The sequence below is a fragment of the Ostrea edulis genome, chromosome 5, assembly GCF_947568905.1.
Source record: "Ostrea edulis chromosome 5, xbOstEdul1.1, whole genome shotgun sequence".
Lineage (NCBI taxonomy): Eukaryota > Metazoa > Mollusca > Bivalvia > Ostreida > Ostreidae > Ostrea > Ostrea edulis.
The window spans coordinates 57598523-57615998 of NC_079168.1; the positions used below are offsets into that span (position 1 = coordinate 57598523).

The 17476-nt window shown below is 35.2% G+C and overlaps 1 protein-coding gene and 1 long non-coding RNA gene across 2 annotated transcripts in view; one reads left to right on the forward strand and one right to left on the reverse strand.

Moving 5' to 3' along the window:
- LOC125649968 (uncharacterized) overlaps window positions 1-3030 on the forward strand; it is an 8956-nt gene extending 5926 nt beyond the window's left edge. The window contains exons 3-5 of the long non-coding RNA XR_007360853.2: window positions 1062-1199; window positions 1615-1800; window positions 2020-3030. This is a non-coding gene — a long non-coding RNA (uncharacterized LOC125649968). The remainder of the gene's footprint in view (window positions 1-1061; window positions 1200-1614; window positions 1801-2019) is intronic.
- The window catches only part of LOC125649967 (uncharacterized), a 20501-nt gene extending 7920 nt beyond the window's left edge, over window positions 1-12581 (reverse strand). Inside the window, exons 1-13 of the mRNA XM_048877881.2 lie at window positions 12380-12581; window positions 11069-11700; window positions 10202-10281; window positions 10052-10095; window positions 9459-9930; window positions 6459-6679; window positions 6256-6333; window positions 4224-4352; window positions 3933-4046; window positions 1653-1727; window positions 1031-1158; window positions 302-391; window positions 45-134 (exon numbers count right to left, since the gene is read on the reverse strand). Of these exons, the coding sequence (XP_048733838.2) occupies window positions 45-134; window positions 302-391; window positions 1031-1158; window positions 1653-1727; window positions 3933-4046; window positions 4224-4352; window positions 6256-6333; window positions 6459-6679; window positions 9459-9930; window positions 10052-10095; window positions 10202-10281; window positions 11069-11700; window positions 12380-12407 (2181 nt within the window). The 5' untranslated portion in view covers window positions 12408-12581. The remainder of the gene's footprint in view (window positions 1-44; window positions 135-301; window positions 392-1030; window positions 1159-1652; window positions 1728-3932; window positions 4047-4223; window positions 4353-6255; window positions 6334-6458; window positions 6680-9458; window positions 9931-10051; window positions 10096-10201; window positions 10282-11068; window positions 11701-12379) is intronic.
- Window positions 12582-17476: the final 4895 nt, after the last annotated feature.

The following is a 17476-nucleotide window of genomic DNA, read 5'->3' on the forward strand; positions in this document are numbered from 1 at the left end:
ATGTAAGGTATATTCATAGATTTAATTTTCACAATGGCTGTTACCTCAGCTTTATATTGGTATATCAGTTTGTCAAAGTTGGCTGGTTGGATGATTTTACCACATGTAGCTTCAGCCAACGGACTTATCATAGCCTAAAAGAAAAAGTTTCTGTTGGAATTCTCAGCTGTTAAGAGAGATGTACTATACTATTACACGTGTTTAATTAAGATTCATTAGCGCATTGTTCACAACTGCAGCGTATTCATTATACAACCATAATATCGCAACTATCTCTTATTGTACATTTCATCTTAGTTACCTGATTAGCCTCTCCCAAAGGAACGAAATATACCCTGTTCCTATTTTTTATTTGGAAGTGATTGGCCACCATAGAGATACTCGAAACAATCTGCGTAGGAACACAAATATGATTAATTTAATGTAGTGTGATGATATGGCATGACAATGAAAGAAAATTAGAAGAGCTAAGATGAGAGAATAATAGATCAACCATAACAACTATTTTATGGTATTTCGTAAATAAAGATCAAAGACGATGGAGGAAGTTCAGTAAAATATTGTTCCACTTAATTGTATCTACTTGCTTTTAAACACATGTTGGGGGAACATATTACAAAGATCCGTTGATTAACATCAATCACAGTAATAAATATATCATCTTGAAACTTAATTTTGTGACCTTGACCTTATAATCTGTTGATCTTCAATAATAATAGCGGCCATTTTAAAGTCATGAACACTTTTCATGTGAAGCTTAATGACTAGATTTTTGAAAATGATATTCACTTACATTTCTTACCTATTATGACCTTGTGACCAATCAACCTATTAGAAATAATGGGCAGACAGACAGATTCAAAATCCAAATTCTTCGCTTTTACGAAAGCGAAGGGGAATGTTCTAAAAGACAGACCAGGTTGACTATGTGAAAATAAGATAGAATGGCTTTGATAATTTCTATTGTCAAATCTAGACTGCACATTTCCAGTACTTCATGTAAACATGACTCTATGTAATTCATGGATACCTCTAACACATCTCTTCCCTGGGGAACGTAGTCCTCACAGTCTGTTACCAGTTCTGGGGTCACCACGCCATCAGTGAACACGATGATTCGGGGTCCGAAACCAGTTCCATTGACATGAGGAATTGTCACTACAGAAAAGTCACAGTACAGTTAATGACGCCATTTACTGGTAATAAAGTAAAATAACTTGCATCCTCGTCACATATATGTAATATATAATTTTCTATTTATTACATGTACACTGTTAGAATATGCATATATGTATCTTTTCTACTTTAAATTTTTTATACGGATATGAGAATAAAGTTCACTGTCGTTTGATTTCCATGGAAATATACAACTGGGTAGTAAAATTTAAATAAAATAAAATTTAAATACTGTGAAATCATGACTTTCTCGTATTGCTTAATTTAATATGTTACGGTGTACCCACCAATTAAATAGCAAAACACTTTGTTAACATTATTGCAATTAGCGTATATCCGCATGTTAACTCACACAAAACATATACTAACATTATCGTAGTTACAATATACCTTCGAGTTGACTTACATAACGCTTTGTGAACATTTCCTTTTTGTTAGAATATACAGCATACTACATCTATATATTCGCCACTCACCTCCGCCACTGACCAGTGCTAAGGCAAGCATCAGTCCAGCAGTCAAGGGACTCGGACCACCTGGACTAAGTTTTTCTGAATGAAACCGTTACAGATATTCAGTATCAGAAGCATAACGCAAATGACATAGGGAATGAACATGAAATACGTATGTATACAACCAACATTAATTTCATGTGAATCTTAACCTTAACGTTAAATATTAATATTTCTCTTAACAATCTCACTAACTGAATCTGAAGGTTTTAAATATCTTAAAAACTTTTAACTGTTTTTCAATCATTTCAATTACCCTGTTTTTAATTTTGTCCCAACCATGTTTGTTCATATCATATTTATGGTTTTATTTTGATTTTTTTAATTGTAGTTTCATTTTTCCAAGGCAACATCTTGAGTGGTGCTTCAACCCTTTGGGCTGATGGCCTTTTTTATGCACCACTTTTGTTTCCAATAAAGATTGATATGTATTCTATAGCATTATCACATCTGTGTTTTGTAAAAATATTGTGACTGGGAGACCACTGTTGTGTAATAATTTATTGACCTGCATTTCTAGTCAAGAAACAGTTTATATGTCAACAATATCTTTGATGCTGGTTTGTCTCCCAGCCAATTCTTTTATTATTTTATGATTTACATTTTCTCGTCATTTAAATAAATGACAACTTTTACACTTCAACATGTTTTCTGTTATGATATTTGGAAACAAACAAAGCTGTTATGTTGCCTTGGATAATCAGTGAGGTTTTAACATAAAATAAGGTTTATTTTCATATAAAACAATTTATGTTAAAATTATACAATTTTTTCCTTTTTTGATGTTGGAATGTTTTGTATTCTTTAAGTCATTTACAAAACATGAATTATTAAACTTGGAATAAAGAGTCCCCCCAATTTTCGCTCTGTGATCCGTTTTTATCTGTTCCATAACTTTTATCAAAGCCCTTATCTGTCTTAGCCAATCAGATTGCCGCGCAAGGTATCTTATTTACATAATCCTTTGTTTACTCGGAGTGCTGCCACGAAAGTTTTTACTGAAGAAAAAGCAACCACCACCTCCACTCCATCCACCACAAATTAGATATTTTGTAATTTTTCTCAACTTTTTTACGCACCTTTTGCCTTTTTTATGCACCACTTTTGTTTCCAATAAAGATTGATATGTATTCTATAGCATTATCACATCTGTGTTTTGTAAAAATATTGTGACTGGGAGACCACTGTTGTGTAATAATTTATTGACCTGCATTTCTAGTCAAGAAACAGTTTATATGTCAACAATATCTTTGATGCTGGTTTGTCTCCCAGCCAATTCTTTTATTATTTTATGATTTACATTTTCTCGTCATTTAAATAAATGACAACTTTTACACTTCAACATGTTTTCTGTTATGATATTTGGAAACAAACAAAGCTGTTATGTTGCCTTGGATAATCAGTGAGGTTTTAACATAAATATTAATATTTCTCTTAACAATCTCACTAACTGAATCTGAAGGTTTTAAATATCTTAAAAACTTTTAACTTTTTGAAATAAACTGATCACTGCGTATGAATACACTTGACCTAAAGAGTATGATGCCGGTTTATTATCACGATGCAATTAAAATGAAAATATCAGAAATGTCTTTCAGTTCTTGAAAGTATATGAGATTGTATACTTCGAGCCTCTTCATACCGTCAAATATTTCGAGCGATTGCGTTCATTCAATAGACGGGTTTGAAGACGTTCAATGTATATCATCTGATATACTCTAAAACTCTCAAAAACTAAAGGCATTCCATTTTTTTTTTTACATGAAGGTATGAACGGCGACGCTTCACGTCGGCATACTTCATAACACGCGTCATGAAAATTATGCCGACGTGAAGCTTTGTTGTTTATACCTATGTGTGTTCAAGAATAGAATTCATTTCTTATTTACATTCTACTTTCATTTCTGTCGAAATTTCCAAGAGTAAGAAAAGATGTATCGTATTTATCACGTTATTTTGCATTGTTTGCAACTGCAGCACGTTCATTAAGAAATGACCATTTGTAAACATATAAAAGGGAAAAACATGGGAAATGTTAAAACATTTTGCGTAGTCTGTTACTGACGAGGTTTCACCATATAGAGTGGGGAATCCATGTGCATTGAATTTTCTTTTCCAGAGAAATGCATAGTGTTTCACATTCATATTCTATATTCTTTACTAGCACTCTTAACTTCACGCAACATTAATGCTTACGTGAACTCGGTGTTAGTTTAACATTAGATATATTAAAATTTTACTCACTGATCTCTCGTTTCAGTGGTGGAAAATCCAAACAACAATGGCTGATCACTCTTGTGTCTGCTCCAAAACAAACCAAACCAACCTTTTCCGCAATTCCACTGTTATCTTTGACTCCTAAACAATGGAGATGATATATTCACTACTCAGTATTGCAAGATTGACCACCATATGCATATACTTGTACCAGATAAGATAGGAATCAAAGTTTATTGTTGGAAATGTTATTGTCTTCATAAAACAAAATAACAGCCAAGAAAAAAAACCCCAAAATTGTAAAATCACACATCCTACCAGATAAGAATTTCAGAGAAAGGTTGATCATTGTCTGAAATGCGTTTCCCCACATGCTGCCGGATGTATCCAGGCAAAGAACTGTATATGGTCCACATTTCATATCACTTTGTCTCTTATTACGGATACCTGAAAATAGCAATAAAGATTAATACACGGATTTGATGCTTGTACAAAATCCACAGTATACATTCAAAGCAATTCAATGCAGTTAAACACGTTTTCCCAAAATGAAAACCAAACAAACTGTGTAACAACTACGTGTAACAGAGTCGTATGCGAAACAGACAAACGTGTTAAGAAAATATAATTTGTTTTTGTTAAATACAAATGTCACTCCCGCTCCGCAGATTGAAAGTGCTCCAAATTACATCCACTCCTCTTAATGTATTGCATGGTATAGAGGAGAATCATAAACATTATGAACTGCACTTTGTGCATTGAGGAAAAAAGATGTAGAAAAGATTCAACATCGATGTGACCAATATCATTGTGGTATATGACACAACAATAATGACTGTTATGCTCTTATAAGTCATAGGAAAAATGTTATTGTACAAAGTTTCAAGTCTATCGGATAAGCCATATAAGAGAAGCGTTCACAAGCTATTTTACATCCTCCACTCCTCTTAGAAGGGAAATAATTGGATCCTCACGTCCCGACGATATGCACATCTACAAATGGCAATGAAGCATTGTACAAAGTTTCAAGTCTGTCCGATAAGCCATACAGGAGGAGACGCGTTCACAAGATTTTGTGACAGACAGACTGACAGAAAGTACAAACCAATATATCTCCCACTGGAAGAGGGCAGACATACATGTAAATAACAAAATATTTAATGAACAATGTTATATATGTCTACTTTGAAAAAGACTGCAAGTTTCAGTTTGCTTGTTTTTTGTTTTTGTTTAAAGAGGAAATGGGTATTCAATTCAATCAGAAGATATGCTTTCTCTATTAAAAAAAAAGAAGTTTGAAAGCCATATGTACGCACAAGTACAAGTCATAAACTATGAAATGCCCTCATCAAACCCTATGTATATATTACAGTTACAAAGTAGAAGCACGAACAAAGTTTTTGGACCCCATTTACTCCACCCTAGGGGGATCGAAAACCCACGGGCAAAATTCTCTCATATGCTACCATCACCCTGTTATATGCCATCTTTAAATCATTTGAAGCTGTTATTAAAGTTTGCAAACGATATTGGCACATATTTTGTTGACAGACGACAAAACTTTAGAATAGTACAGTCACATATAAAAATCCGAAAACTATCATTAACGGTGTATCACCAATGGGTTTTTTTCAGATGAAAGTAAAATTTTGTAACTGACGGAGTAGAATACATTTCTTTACAGAAAGATTGATTGATTGATGTTTTGCACCACACTTAACCATTTTTCAGTTATCTGGTGGCGTCGAGTTTTTATTGGTGGAAGAGAGAACCCAGATACAATGTACCTGGGAAGAGACCACCGACCTTCCGAAAGAAGGAAAATGTGTAATTAGGAAACAAGTTTTATTAGAAGATAAAGTGCAGTGACTATATCCCAAAAATATGTAATTAACGGAGTCACAAACGTGTTATTCACAGAGTTACACGTGATTCCTCAGATAATAAAAGAAAACCTGTGTATCAAATACTCGTTATAACAACATGAAAAAAGAAAGAAAGATAAAAAACACTTCAAAACACACCAACGAAAATTGTAATGAATAAATTAAAATCATGTACATTTCCCGAGAAGAAAAAACCCAAAACGTTGTAATAAAACGAGTCACAACGTCAAAAAAGTGCAATCAGTATTCAGTAATGAGTCACGTATGTTAATAAGTCAATTCAGTTCAGAAGAAGAAAAAACTTCTAAAGTTTTCTAATTAGTCGGACCAACACACGTTAACTCAGAGGACCTTCCTTCCCCAAGTTTTAAGAAGTTACAAGGAAAACTCCCGAGTTTTGTAATTAATGAACTCAAATATGTTAACTCAGAATAACCAATTTTGTAATTAGGAAAGTTACATACATTTGATCAACATATCCCTGGCTTTGTCCGACCAGTAAGTTTGTGGAAGGGTCTTTTTACTTTTACTGGCGAAGACATCTTGAAAATGATAATATGATTAATAAAGCAGCTTTGAAAACTTCATATCACATCTTTCAATACTTTTGATACTAAAAATGATCACAAGAGAAGCGATACATGTATATAGATTTAAATGCACTTGCTTTGAGTTTCCAGAAAGTTGGACATATCTGCACGATTCTTGTTGTCAGGGTTACTTCGGTTGTTGCTCTTCGAAACTCCATTGTTAGTATGTCTTTCTTGTTCAAGTTCTTGAGATTGAACTGGTAATGATGACCGTGTATTTGAAGCTGTAGATGGAATATTTTCGTAACTTTTATCTCTGCTCTCCGCATTATGTGTTCCGTCGAAGTGGGGTGTTCTACTGTAAAAATTGAGTACATTTCTCTTCAAATTAAGCTTCATCTAACAGGTGATGAAAGGTGAAAATAACGAACAGTGATGAATCTCATAACTCCTACAAGTAATACAAAATAGATAGTTGGGCAAACGCGGACCCCTAGAAACACCAGAGGTGGGATCAGGTGTCTAGGAGGAGTAAGCATCCCCTGTCGACCAGTCACACCCGCCGTGCACCCTATATCCTGTTCAGGTAAACGGAGTTATCCGTAGTCAAAATCAGTGTGCCAAGAACGGCTTAACAATCGGTATGAAACACGTCAGACAGTATTTGACCCAATGGTAGGTTGTATTGACGAACTAGATCGTTATAACGACCATACAATTGGCGAAATGCTGACTTCAATCGAGACTGTTGAAACCCCTGTACCATGAACTTGTTTGTCAGTAGCTTACCTCGATTTAAAAACTGACTATACGCAGAACAAGCTCTTGCATATCGAATCAGTTGAGATATATAAACACCATATGCAGGTGATAATGGAATATTGCTACATAAATATGGGAAGTTGACGATGGAGAAGCTGAAATAATCCCGTTTGTCATACAGTTGAGTTGTCAGTTTGCTGTTAATGTCTACTTTCAATAAAATATCTAAGTATGAAGCAGAAGCAGACAACTCTGTGGTGTCCTTTATTTCGAGCTTACAGGGATATATCAAATCGATATATGAATGAAAGTTATTATTGTTAATAGACAAAACGTCATCGATATATCGAAATGTCGAATTGAAGGCCACAGCGAGAGATTTTTTCTTCTCACGTAGAAGTTTTTGAATAAATTCTGCTTCATATGAATATAGAAACAGGTCAGCTAACAAAGGAGCACAATTCGTGCCCATGGGAAATCCAACAGACTGTTGGAAGACCTGATCACCAAAGAGCTCGATGTCAAATATTGTCAATGAGGAACTCTAGCATATTTTTTATTTCAACCTCAGAGTACTTGTGCGTGGAATCAGAGTGGTGTTTAACAAAGTAAGTTTTTGAATGACTGATCACTAGATATGAAGAAGCAACTGTCTATGATGTCAAAAAGTCTAGTCTTTAATTTGTCCTGAGGAATCTAGTCTTTACTTTGTCGTGAGAAATGGTGTGTATAGTGTTGAAAAGTCATAGATTTTAATGTTATTGATTTGGGAAAATTCTGCGATTTCAAGTTTACTAAAAGTTCTTTAGAATTTTTGAGAATCCACATTTGATTAACACCACTTCCGGCATATGTAGTCGCACAGTAAGTTTGAAGTTTTTCCTTCACAGCTGTTTTCGTGAGGAGCAAAGATAGGGGCTTGGTATAGCACTTACTGGATCCCGCAATGTATCTTTGTTAGTAAGGGTTTTTATGTAGTTTAGGAATCCAGTATAGGTACGGTAGCTCATATTCATTCGACTCATTGACTGGGATATTAAATGTGTCTAAAACTGAAGCATGGTTTTGAAGAACTTCATCTTTTGAAAGGGCAGTTGGAGTGTAAGTACGATTACCAAAAGTGGAATTAATGCCAAGTTCGTTGAAAATACAGTTGTAATATTGAGCCTTACAAACAAAGACAATGTTGTTACTAGCTTTGTCAGCTGGAACCAAAACATATTCCTCATGTAACCTATCCAATTCTTTTATCACTTCTGGTTTACTAAACACAGAAGGATAGATGGTACGTACTTTTGATTTCATATGTCTAATGCGGGATTTTAGTATTCCTCGTATGCTTTTAACCCATTCTGACAATGTATCAAGTTCTTCTTTTTCATATTTAACCCATCGTCTGGCATAATCTTCGATAGAATTCATAATAGAGATGAAATTCTGTCGCCAATTAAAAGACCGGGGTTCTCTGTATTTAGGACCTTTAAGAATAAGTGATATAATACTACTGGCTTGGTACATGAAGGTTTTAGTCGGTAGTTTGTATTTTTTAAATATTAATTTCAAGAAATAACAATGATGTGAAAAATTATTTTGTGTTGCTTATATGCTTATTACTAGCAGCCCAATTTTAATCATTCAAAAAAGCTTATTCTTATTTATATCTCTGTTAATATACAGTCAAAAACGAACAGGAAGGATACCTTCCTCCTCCTCCTTTCTAGTCTGGAATGCAATTTTTTTTTCAGAATCTGCTCGAAAATTTTAATTTCTAAAACTTTAGGAATTGTGTGGGATAAAATAATGTGAGGAATCAACCGTGAAAAGGGTTGCAAAACTGCGCGTTGACGCATTATTTTGATCAGTTAAATTTATCGATTGATATCTCAATCAACCAAAAGAATATTAGAATAGAGCCATTTCTTACAAGTCGATGGTTGCTTGTTAGTGGAGCTCTACAACAAACAGGGCATGACCTTTATTAGATACAATATTATGAAAACGGTAGGTCTGTTTTTGTCCTTTACATGTTGAAGGAATATTGACCCCTTCCACAAACAAAGGTCCCATCGGAGATTCATATAGAGATGCCACCATCTGCAGGTGAAGTACCACATATTTTAATGTACACATGACGCTCAAAGCTGTTGGGTTCTTTATCATGCCAACACTTACCCTGATACGGGATCTCCATTTTTACAGTCATCTCCGAAACACCTGTGACTTTCACTACTAATATCGGGAGCATAGCAAATTAATAATGACTACCTATGTTAAACGTCCTCGATTTGACGCAGCACCGGGAAGAAGAATCGACCTCCCCCTCCCCCCAGTTGTAAAAGAAGCACCCTAGCCACTAGGCTTAACTAATTATATACCTATCTTCCATGGCATTCTCTTTCATTGTTCGACCTGTTGAGCTTTGATAAGAACTTGTGTCTTTTCTATCCACATCTTTATTGCTTTGTTCCTTAACTATGACAACAGTTCCATCTTTTCGGGTTTCAACTTGTGGTGACTCCTGCGACACATTCTTCTCTGCTGTTTGTACTGGCCATGGAGTAGTGATGTTGTTTCTTACAGTCGTTGCCTCATCTGATTGGCCATTTCTTACAGTCGTTGCCTCATCTGATTGGTCGTTTCTTACAGTCGTTGCCTCATCTGATTGCCCGTTTCCATCGCATTTTCTAGTGAGATCAACAACTTCTTCTCTAGACTGCAGATTCTGAATTTCCTGTTCAATCACGCCCAGTTTCCATGTGAGTGTGGACAGAATCGCTTTGAGGTGTTGGATGGCTTCGTCTTTTTCTTTCTGTCTCTGTGTGAACTTCTCAATGATGCTTTCAAGTTCTACAAATAGTGTTAGGCTTGCTTTTCGTACGTTTTTTAATTTGTAATTTTTTTCCATTACAACAGTATGCCTGGAAAGAAGGTTCTTTCTTCCATTGTAATGATATGGAAGTTATACTACCTGCAATAATGTTCAATCCATCTTCATTCAGTTCTTTCTGAGACCTAAAATTTTCATAAAGAAATCCAATCAAAACGTTATGATATATCTATTATATAATTCTACGATTTACAAGTATTTTCTTTGAATCGAAAATTTCTCCATACTTACATGCTACGTTTGTTAATTAAGCTTAGAATCTCTTGATGGTCATTCTCCACTTTCTCAATAGATTCAAAGAATCTCTTCACCTACGAATTACAAATTGAATGATTTCGTATAGTAGATTCAAAGAATCTCTTCATCTACGAATTACAAATTGAATGATTTCGTATAGTAGATTAAAAGAATCTCTTCACCTACGAATTACAAATTCAATGATTTCGTATAGTAGATTCAAAGAATCTCTTCATCTACGAATTACAAATTGAATGATTTCGTATAGTAGATTAAAAGAATCTCTTCACCTACGAATTACAAATTCAATGATTTCGTATAGTAGATTCAAAGAATTTCTTCACCTACGAATTACAAAGTCAATGATTTCGTATAGTAGATTCAATCTCTCATTTAAAGGGAAAAGAGGCTACAACTCGAGTGTATACTTATAACTATAAGTTCCATAACCAATGCGAATTAGTAACCGGACTTAAATTAAACTTGAGTTTCTTAATTTTTGTTTTCAGTAGACGGGTGTCTTGAAAATTTAAGGAACGAGAGTTTGAGAAAATTGCTTATTAACGAGCACATGTTACATGTATGGACCTGTTTTTCCATTCTACACTATCAGGTTTTGTTCGTTTGTTGTAAACGTTTTTCCTTCCGCTGATGTCAAACTGTTGAAATGTTCATTTATGTGCAATAAACACATGTGCTTCCGATGATCGGTCGAAATAAAAGATACACGGGATCAGACGAAAACAATCAGATTCGTCCCAGGTATTTTATAAACAAGTTAGTACCACCCAAAAAGAACAATTGCGCCGGAGTGAGTAACAAAAGCTTGATACCGGTAATGGGAGAATTCTATATAAGTACCTGCATTTGGATTTCTGCATTTATCTCTTTCTGCTGGTCTTCTTTATCATCAATCTCCAACTCCTCGATATCCTCACTAGAAGCATGGTCACTTTCCTCACTAATGAGATCAAGGTCTTCAACAATCGGACAAGTCTCTTCCACGTTGTAACTATCCTGTGATTTATCGGAAGCAGAATTCTCAAAATCGTCTTGAATATTTTTACTGTTCAACAAGGTTTCAGATTCTTGCCCACCTTCTTTTTTGTCATTTAGCACATCATGGACGTTTTCTCTTTTGTCTTCATCCAACAGATCATCAAGTGTCGGAGAAGTCGAAGCTTGGTTTGAAAGTGAGGTAAAGTCATCGTTTCCATCTCTTCCGTCTGTCTCGTCTATGTATGATTCCACTGCATCTTTTCTAATGTCTTTATCATTGGTGTCTTTTTCAACCGTTCGCGAACTTGATCTCACTACAGATGCAGGTAATTCATTTGTATGAACGTCTTGTTCTTTTGTCAGCAATGTTTTACTTAATATATCCGTTAACTTTCCTTCGCTTTTTGTAACCTTGTAACGTGATGCGTTCCTATTAGAAACTGGATTCGGTTGGGGCAAAGTGTCAACAGATGATCCTTCTGTAGTGTTTTGTACTGTAAAAAGAAGCATAAAATGACTGATTACATTCATAACACTCCATAGGAAAACGGAAATACTGCTTCCTGTTAAAATACATGAGTTGTTAATGTAAAACTTAGACGGTACCAATTTTGATGCACCAGATGCGCATTTCGACAAATAATGTCTCTACAGTGATGCTCAACCGAAATGTTTGAAATCCGAAATAACAATGAAGTTTTAGAGCTATTATAGGGGAAAACAGTGTGCCAAAAAAGTGGAGTCAAATTCGTCCAAGGATAAGAGCTATGCGTGAAGGAGATAATCCTTAATTTTGAAATGAATTTCTAACTTTTAAAACAGCAATTAAATATACATCCGTATTTTCAAGCTAGTAATGAAGTACTTAGCTACTGGGCTGTTCAGACCCTCGGGGACTAACAGTCCACCAGCAGAGGCCTCGACCCATGGGTCATCATGTAAAACTTATACGGTACCAATTTTGATGCACCAGATGCGCATTTCGACAAATAATGTCTCTTCAGTGATGCTCAACCGAAATGTTTGAAATTCGAAATAACAATGAAGTTTTAGAGCTATTATAGGGAAAAACAGTGTGCCAAAAAAACTGAATATTGAATGACATAGGAATTCATTTATATCAAATGATATGATAAAAAGAAAAACCAAACAACAGTTAAAGAATGTAGATACCTTCCGTTTGGCTGTTCTTATTTCCCATATTGATTATTAATGTTCAAGTTCAACCACATTTATCTCTATGTCTGTCCCCACAAATCACCATTTTGGCCACAAAAGGAGAATGTTGTTCACAGCATGTGGTAAAGGCGCTACAACTAAATATATTCCATGTATATCAGAACTGTCCTGTAGATAGTTACAGGGAAGAAACTATGACTATACATAAGTGTCACCTTCCGTCCTGTGAAGGAGTAAGTATATCGCTACCCTTACCTCATTATAAGAGGTGCTAATATATTTCTGTGTTATTTCTTATATACATGTATAAAAGATGTTAAGTAATAAAGGATTTATTTTTTAGGCTGATTGATGGTTTACAATCAACAAATGACAAATACACACTCTGGAATATTTAGCTATTTAGAACTTATATTATTTCTGTTTACTTTCAGTTTACATACACTTGCATACAATTACTTTCTGTGGGTAAAAGTTATAATCATATCAAAGAAATTTTAAAATAACTTTTACCGGCATGACATCAGCAGAAGCATAGTGATAGATAAAGAATATACTTTCTCATTATGATATGTAGGGACCCTGCTACACTTGGTTTGTTGCGGTGAGGTGTCGATGGTGGTCGACCTTCGGATCCCTTGAGGACGAGGACGGGTCTTCTTGAAGATCCGGCGATGGTTGGGTCCTCCAGAAGGTGGTGGATGGGTCCATATCCTCTTCTTTGAGTTAACCTTCCAAGGATCCCCACAGTATAATGGGGGAAGGGCTTCTTGAAGATGGTCGTCGCAATTCTTCATCTGTGGTCGATCGACCCTCGGATCTCCCTCAGTATAATCGTGGAGACGGATCTTCTCGAAGACTGTTAAGGACATTGTAAAGGAGGTCTATTCGGAGTAGAGGCCTTTACTGGTACAGGTGACAAATCAGCAATTTTTTTTCTAAGTCAAAAGGCACAACTCCATGAAAAATCAACGAACCGGAACAAAACTCAAACTCGATCTGTGACTCATCGATATACATCTGCATACAGAAATCAGTTCAATATATCCTGCAGACTTTGGGAAAAAAATAAGTCCGGAAAACTGGTCTTAACAGTAATTTTTCTAAGTTAAAGGGGCACAACTCTATAAAAAATCAATGAACCGGAACAAAATTCAAACTCGATCTGTAATTCATCAATATACACCTGCATACAAAAAAATCAATTCAATATCTCAAGGCGTTTAGGAAAAAGTCTTGAAAACTGGGTGGACGGAAGGACGGACAAGGGTAAAACTAAATGCACCGACCACTTCGTGACGGGGCATAAAAACATGATTAGAGCTCTAAGTGTATGGAATATTGGCTTGGCCGTATTATTGTCGAAACGTCTTCGGCCTGTCCAATATAATTATTGGAATATAGATAGCTTGGGTTCCTTCCACATTTCAGTCTAAAAGCACCATAATTATTATCAGTGTCGAAGTGATAACTGTTATTTGTAAATTGAAATTTGATGAATGAATACTTTTTTTTATTTACTAAAACAATATTTCATTATTTATTAAACATAAATGAATATTCCATTCCATTACACGAATTGTTAATAGAAAATATTTATAAAAAGTATGTGGGGACGGACCGACTACGATAGTTGTGGCCGGAGTGACTTGGGGTCAGGTTGGCTTTAGGGCCGGGTTGACTGACATTCAAAGCTTTGTACGTGGAAGAAAAATAGAAATGTAAAAGGAAATTGGAAGGTAATCCTAAATAATTGTCATCTTACACATGAAATACCCAATTTTACTAAATCTAAATACAGTCTACTCCAGATATATTGAAATTCAGGGGACCAACCTGAATTGTTCATTATATCCAAATTTCAATATAATCGATGTTAGATTGTATAAATTATGTTACTATTTTAGTAACTTCAATATTATAAGCGACTTCGATATAAGTGGAATAGACTGTCTATTCAGTTGAAAAACATCATACCTTTTGGAAACACAGACTTCCGTCTGCGTTTCAAAGTCAAGTGACTGTCATGTGATCATTATATTTTTGTAAACGTTCAGGTGAATCATCTTCACAAGTTCAGGGGTTATTCACTAAGTTAATGCAAGGTAATGAATCATGTGAACATGGTCATACATAATTAGAGAGATACAATACCATCTTCTTCCATCTGTGAAGTATGAACTCCACATGGGTGAAAAATTCTCGAGAGGGACGTTAAGCAAGTTAAACATGTGGAGAACTAAATATGACACGTACGGTCCATCTACAATTTCCATGCATGCTAATAGATCTAGTAGAAAATACCAGTAAACTAATATTTTTCATGCTATTTATATTAATTGGTGCGTAGCGAATTGATACAATGGGCAATTTAAAGTAAGTAACCTGCTTCAATTTTCAATGTCTGGAGAACAATAGCTCGATCTGGAAAAGATATGGGATAGACCCAATTTTCCCCCGGGGAGCTACAGTTTTGCAGCTAAATTCCAAAAGAGTGAGTGGTTGTGTGACTGTATTATAGGATTGTGTAAGGGAAAATATCCATTAATGAAAGATCTAGAATATAATTCTGCATACTCTCGAGAAAACCCCCCAATCAAAACACCAACTTGTGGATTAAAGGGTGCATGCAATACAGCTACGAGTACTAGGATATATATATATATATATTAAGAATAAAATCCAAAATGATCACATAATAATCAACGATCATTTCCTGCTAGTACTTTCGCCTTACGGTTCTTCCACAGGCAATTGCATTGCTTGAGGTCGAATTTATAGAACTCTAAATATAGGGCACCCAAGTTAGCCGATGTAAAAACAATAAATTAATTGATATAAAATTCTACTTTGTATTTTAACTTATTCATACATAATCAATCTACATTACTACCAAAGTTCATCCCGAAATTCCGTATACTTCCCAAGATATGCAAAAATGAACTCAGAAAAATTATTTTTAGTTGACTTTTAGCTGGGCCCTGACACTATACGACACAGAGTGTTTGAGCATTGCAACAAGCTATCAAATAGAATGTGCAGCTTAAAATATCATTTCTAAAATGAATTTCTTACCCCAATTCATAAAATAAAGTCCGTAATAGCTCCAAGTGACTGCAATTTTTTAAACCGTCTGTACTTTCACAATCCCAGCCATCACGGTAGTTTTGACTAATTACCCAAAAGAGATGGAAGGTCCCATAACGATTTAGAGACTCAAATACTAATATTTATCAATATTGGTTCATTATAGTACATAAACTATGCTAATAACAAGTCTTTATAAATATACAAATGTCTTATTATGTCTATTTTTATCTAAATCACATTTTCACGGGTGTTTGGCGATTTATAATAATAATATCAATGTGGGTAGTTAGTGGCACCGATGAAAATGACTGTGATAACTGAAAGTACAGACGGTTAAAAATTTTCAGTCACTTGGAGCTATTACGGACTTCATTTTATGAATTGGGGTAAGAAATTCATTTTAGAAATGATATTTTATGCTGCACATTCTATTTGATAGCTTGTTGCAATGCTCAAACACTCTGTGTAGTCGTATAGTGTCAGGGCCCAGCTAAAAGTCAACCAAAAAATAATAGGCATTTTTCCGAGTTCATTTCTGCATATCTTGGGAAGTACACGGAATTTCGGAATGAACTTTGGTAGTAATGTAGATTGATTATGTATGAATATATTAAAATACAAAGTAGAAATTTATATCAATTAATTTATTGTTTTTACATCGGCTAACTTGGGTTCCCTATATTTAGAGTTCTATACCTTTACTCTTTATATAGTAAATTCGACCCCAAACGATGCAATTGCCTGTGGGTTCTTCAGGCAGTTTGTCTTGAATGTTTCAGTTTCATAGTAAACATCCCCTGTCGAACGGTCATACCTGCCGTGAGCCCTACATCTTGATCAGGTAAACGGAGTAATCGGCAGTCAAAAATCAATGTGTAAAGACGGCCTAACCATTGGTATGAAATGCGTCAGGCAACATTTGATCCATTGACAGGTTGTATCATATATCAATCTCCATTTTTGTCCTGGTTAGAGTAGGTCCATAGTACCCCTTGCTTGTCGTAAGAGGCGACTAAATGGGGCGTTCCTTCGGATGAGACCGCAAAAACCGAGACCCCGTATTACAGCAGGTGAGACACGTTCAAGACCCCTCCCTGCTCAAAGGCCGCAAGCGCCGAGTATAGGCCTAAATTCTGCAGCCCTTCACCGGCAATAGTGACGTCTCCATACAAGTGAAAATTTCTCGAGCGGGACGTTAAGAATATACAACCAACTACAATCATTGTATGGATATGAGTTTCATATTCCTTTTATTCTCACATGATAAAACAAACTGCTCATTTACAAGGCATGATCTTTATTCAATTTTGGGAACTGCATTTTTTGTGTACATGTTTCTTCTTTTGGATTTAATAAACCCTCTATGTACTCGTTTATCTTGTTTCACTACAACCATTTTATAGGAAAATGCATAAGTAAATTATGGGAGTTGCCGAGGGAAATAAATCTAGGGAATATCTTGAGGATATCGGTAAAACATCATGCCTTGCATCCAATGATACGCGTCTAAATACACCTTTTCCCCTCCATCTAATTTACACCCAGGTACTAAGCACCAATAGTGACTAGGATCGTCATCGTGGGACTGCGCACAGCTCTTTACGGACCGTCTGCTAGCAAAACACCATTTGTATCGTTGTCAACTTTGTACTACGATTTGTTATTATCACGTGATTGTGGTGTGTAAACGTCAAATATAATCAGTCGTTCCCTCACATCCCGAAAGTTCCGTATTACTGAATTATTATTACAAAATGAATCACTATTAATGATTGCTCATTCAAACAGTTACTGTTTCAAGGTCACCATAGCTAAGCTTTTCCCAACCCATACCACCGCCTATCAGTACTTTGATTATTGTTTATAATGCTTAACAAAAGTATTTCTAAAGGTCAGCCAAAATTTAAATATCAATTGTTTAGTTGCAAGTGAGATATAAAAATCACACTAACAAGGCTCGTGTTACGTTTTTGTTTACAGTTAGATTGTTGAATAGAAAAT